We start from the raw sequence: 4,058 nt of genomic DNA, 5'->3' as shown, positions 1-4,058 counted from the left end.
AATATGTTTAAATATTTAAAAGTAAAAATCAAACTAACAGTTTTCTGTAAAATATGTCCTATCCTTCTACATTTTCAGGTTTACTTTGTATGGACTTAGAAAACTAGGTTCAGAAGTAGAATTCTGAGATTCCTGAGAGTTTCATGCAGAACTGTGGTGCAGAGAGAGCTGACCTCTTACTCCAGGCCCTTTCTTTTGTGGCTCACTCCTTTCTCTTTCTACCCCTGAATCAGTTTGACAATGTGAGAGGCCCTCATATAGTCACATAGGAGGACACCTAGCTTGTATATCCAGGCTCTGTCCATACCCCTTCAAATAACCCCGTTGTCACCTCTGTGATCCAGGGATGTACATACAGACTGCCATTCAGATGATAGACTAAGGGAAAATGTTCACACAGGCCAGGGAAGTGGGCTTGGGGCCATTAGAGAAGGGAATTCCAGAGACCTGAGTACTCAGAGCTTGATCTAGAAAAGGAGAGGGTGAAGCCCTCTGTGGGAAATTTTGTTGGTCGCATGGTCAGTCACCATACTGTTAGGAATCAAAGTGAGCAGAGTGAGGCACTCTAAAGCATAGGAATAATGGGATCCATTTTCCTGGGTCTATGGGCTGTGTTGAAGCTAACTTCTCTCTCTTTCTTCCCTCTGATCTCCTGATGGTGTCTCCCATTAGTTTTATTTAGCAGGAAGCCATACACAATGGAGCTTGTGGGGTGTAGTGCTTTTAGTGGACAAATAAGGAAGAGCACAAAGAGGAGGATCCAAAACTCCTTGGGGTGAGAGGAGTCAGAGTGTTAGCATTTTGGACGTGTTAAAATGTTCATATATCTGTGAAATGTAGAAAGGCCAGCAGTTAGTGAATGTTAATGGAATGACTTAGGGTTGTCATTTCTGTCATCCCATTTACATCAAGCTAGGTGTTGCAACAAGACTCTACTGCCTCTTTTGGGCATTGTAGTAGGGAATGACATTTCACTCCCTAACATTTTCTATACTCATATATTCATATTTTATTGAGAGATGGTTAACATACAAGGTTATGTTTCAGTTATACAATGTAAAGATTTGATATATGTGCATATTGGAAAATCATCACCACAATAAGTCTAATTAAAATCACCACACATTACAAAATTTCTTTTCTCCCTCATTCTTAATTATACTACTATGACTAACAGAATTATATGTTTATCTGGTTATTATTGGTCTCCCTCACTAGATTGTAAATTCCACAAATGCAGGGACTTTCTTTTCTACATTGATGTAGTTCATTAAATTTTTTAAAGATTAATATATTTGATTTTGAGAGGGTGTGTGAGTGGGGAGAGGGGCAGATGGAGAGAAGCAGAGTTCCAGCTGAGTTCAGAGCCTCACACAAGATTTGATCCCATGACCCCAAGATCATGACCTGAGCCAAAATCAAGAGTCAGACAATTTAACCGATTGAGCCACCCAGGCATCCCTCATTAAATGTTTTTAATGAATGAGCAATAAAGAATATAAATATAATAGTTCTGAGAAGAGTCTGGTTATAATTTTAATGCAGTTTATTTCCTCCCATAAATTATCAGATGACAAAGTAATTCCCATTTGCTCTCTCCAGAACAAAGAAGTCTGAATGAGATGATGTCTGTGGACTCTTAGATCCTGGCTCCTTCATATGTTATGGAAGGCAGCCTCCTTTATAGATTACACAAGGGACTCAGGAATTGTGGGAGAACTGTTCCTTAGTACCCAATTCTTGGAAAATTTGCCAGTAGAGATGACATCGTCGTCATCATCATCATCAACATCAATAAAATTTTGTCTCCAGGATAACAAAAGGTACAGGGGGAAAATAAATCTTTTCCTTTCTTTTGTATCCAAGACACCCTCCATCCTTTTCCCAAGTGAAACCTTGTTAGGTTTCATATCTACCCTTTGAAAGGATATTCTATCCTTTAAAAAATGCACAAATTTATAATTTTAAACAGAAATGACAGATTATATCATTTATTCACTTAACAAAGTAACTTGTAATGGTTCCATATCTGTACATCTAAGCTCCCTCATTTTAAAAAAGTTTCATTTTCCATTGCATGGGCACATCATAAGTTACCTAAACAGGTCTCAATAAATGGGCACTTAAGTGGTTTCTAGTAATTTGCTATTACAACATTGCAACAATGAATATTCTTCTGCATGCATATTTTCACATATGCATGCTTGTATGTGTAGACTAGGTATTTAGGAATGAGTGTAATTGCTGGGTTAATGGATAGCATGCATTTTAAAGTTTGTTAAATTGTTTGTGATTTGTTCTAAGTAGAAGTTGTACCAGTTTACATTTCTATCAGTAATATACATATTTCTCTCTGCTCAGATGAAAGACTATTTGATGGCTGCATATCTGAATGGCAAACATATTTTTTTATAGTTTATTATGTATTTCTTTCTTTATGGATAGAAAGAGCAGCTCTTTAAAAAATAAAAAAAATTCTGTGCATTATAAAATTATGACCAGAGCAGGTCCCTCAAAATTTCCATTCTCCAGCTTCTTCATCTATAAAGTGAGGGAATTGGATAATGTCTCTAAGTCCTTTCTTGCTCTAATGATTCTAGGAAAAGTATGAACAGCCACAATGAATAAGTTCAATAATAGGATGAACAATTCTCAGAGTGGTATTGGTTATTAATATTTTTTTTCACCTGAAGAAGTATGAAGATAGGCTAGTTACTCAAAGATTTTTTTTTACCAAAGTAAAATTTTTATATTCCTAGAAATTTCTGCAGGGCATATTTCATATCTTTGTTCCTCAGACTGTAGATGACAGGATTAATGAGTGGGGTTCCTACAGAATAAAACAGGGTCACAAGCTTCTGCATCCCAGATTCATGTTCAGATGTTGGGCTCAGATACATGACCATCACTGAGCCATAGAACAATGAAACCACAGCCAGATGGGAGCCACAGGTAGAGAAAGCTTTTCTTCGTCCAGCTGCTGAAGGGACCCTCAACACAGCTCTGAGGACCAGAGTATAGGATACTATGATGCAGAGGAAAGGAATAAATAAAAGCAAAGAACTTAAAATCATCCAAAAGAACTCCATTATGGGGGCTCTGGCACAGGTGAGTGCTAATAGGGGACCTGGGTCACATAGGAAGTGGTCAATGATCCTGGACCCACAGAAGGACATTTGGGAAATAACAACGATAGGGACTGGGAACCAGAGGAAACCAAGTATCCAGCAGGTGACCACCAGATTGGTACAGAGACATCTTGTCATAATGGTTGGATAGTGTAGAGGTCGGCAGATGGCAAGGTACCGATCAAATGCCATAATAGCTAAGAAAAAACATTCTGTAGATCCCAAGGAGAAGAAAAAGTAGAACTGGAGAAAGCACCCAGAAAAGGAGATGACCTTGGTGTCAGAGAGGAAGTTGGCCAGCATGTTGGGGACAGTGGAGGTGACATAGCAGATCTCTAGGAAGGAGAAGTTGGCGAGCAAGATGTACATGGGAGTATGGAGTCTCTGATCCCAACGCACGGCACAGATGATAGACCCATTGCCCATGAGGGTCAGGATGTAGAGAAGGGTGAAGAGCAGAAAGAGGAGGATCTGCCCTTGCCTGGGGCAAGGGAACCCCAGGAGGATGAAGCCAGTGATGGTGCTGGAGATGTTGAGGGTGTTGGAGATTTTCATGTATCTGGGAGCTATGAAAGAACCCATAATTACTGAAAATTCCTGGAACAGTGGAGAGGTTTCATTTTCTTTGTCCAAAGAAGAAACTGAGATTAGTTTATTTATTCATTATGAATTCAATATTTATTGAATGTTTACTGTTGGCAAGGCATTTTTTCTAGATACTGGGGGTTGTGAACAAAATAGATTAAAAATCCCTATAGCCTTTAGCTTATCCCAGGTAGTAGAACACAATGTAGGTTGATATTATTATGTGTAATTCTTTTTCTCTCCTCTTAAACTAAATATACTGGGTTAGCTCTCTTCTTGACAAATGTCTTTGTAAGACTAGGCTGAGGTTATTGTTATGTCCAGCAGCAGTGTCATGGAGGTTAC

At 38.7% G+C, this 4,058-nt stretch overlaps 1 protein-coding gene across 1 annotated transcript; it reads right to left on the bottom strand.

Moving 5' to 3' along the window:
* Nucleotides 1-2,747: 2,747 nt before the first annotated feature.
* LOC116867539 (olfactory receptor 11G2-like) lies at nucleotides 2,748-3,713 on the bottom strand. Its single transcript, XM_032857162.1, has one exon. It carries the CDS (start codon nucleotides 3,708-3,710, stop codon nucleotides 2,748-2,750), a length of 963 nt encoding a protein of 320 aa, XP_032713053.1. The 5' UTR covers nucleotides 3,711-3,713.
* Nucleotides 3,714-4,058: the final 345 nt, after the last annotated feature.

Source organism: Lontra canadensis, unplaced genomic scaffold, assembly GCF_010015895.1.
Source record: "Lontra canadensis isolate GAN:19392208 unplaced genomic scaffold, GSC_riverotter_1.0 scaffold12, whole genome shotgun sequence".
Taxonomy (NCBI): Eukaryota; Metazoa; Chordata; class Mammalia; order Carnivora; family Mustelidae; genus Lontra; species Lontra canadensis.
Note: the sequence above shows the minus strand (reverse complement) of the source record. Positions and strands in the feature narration are given on the sequence as shown.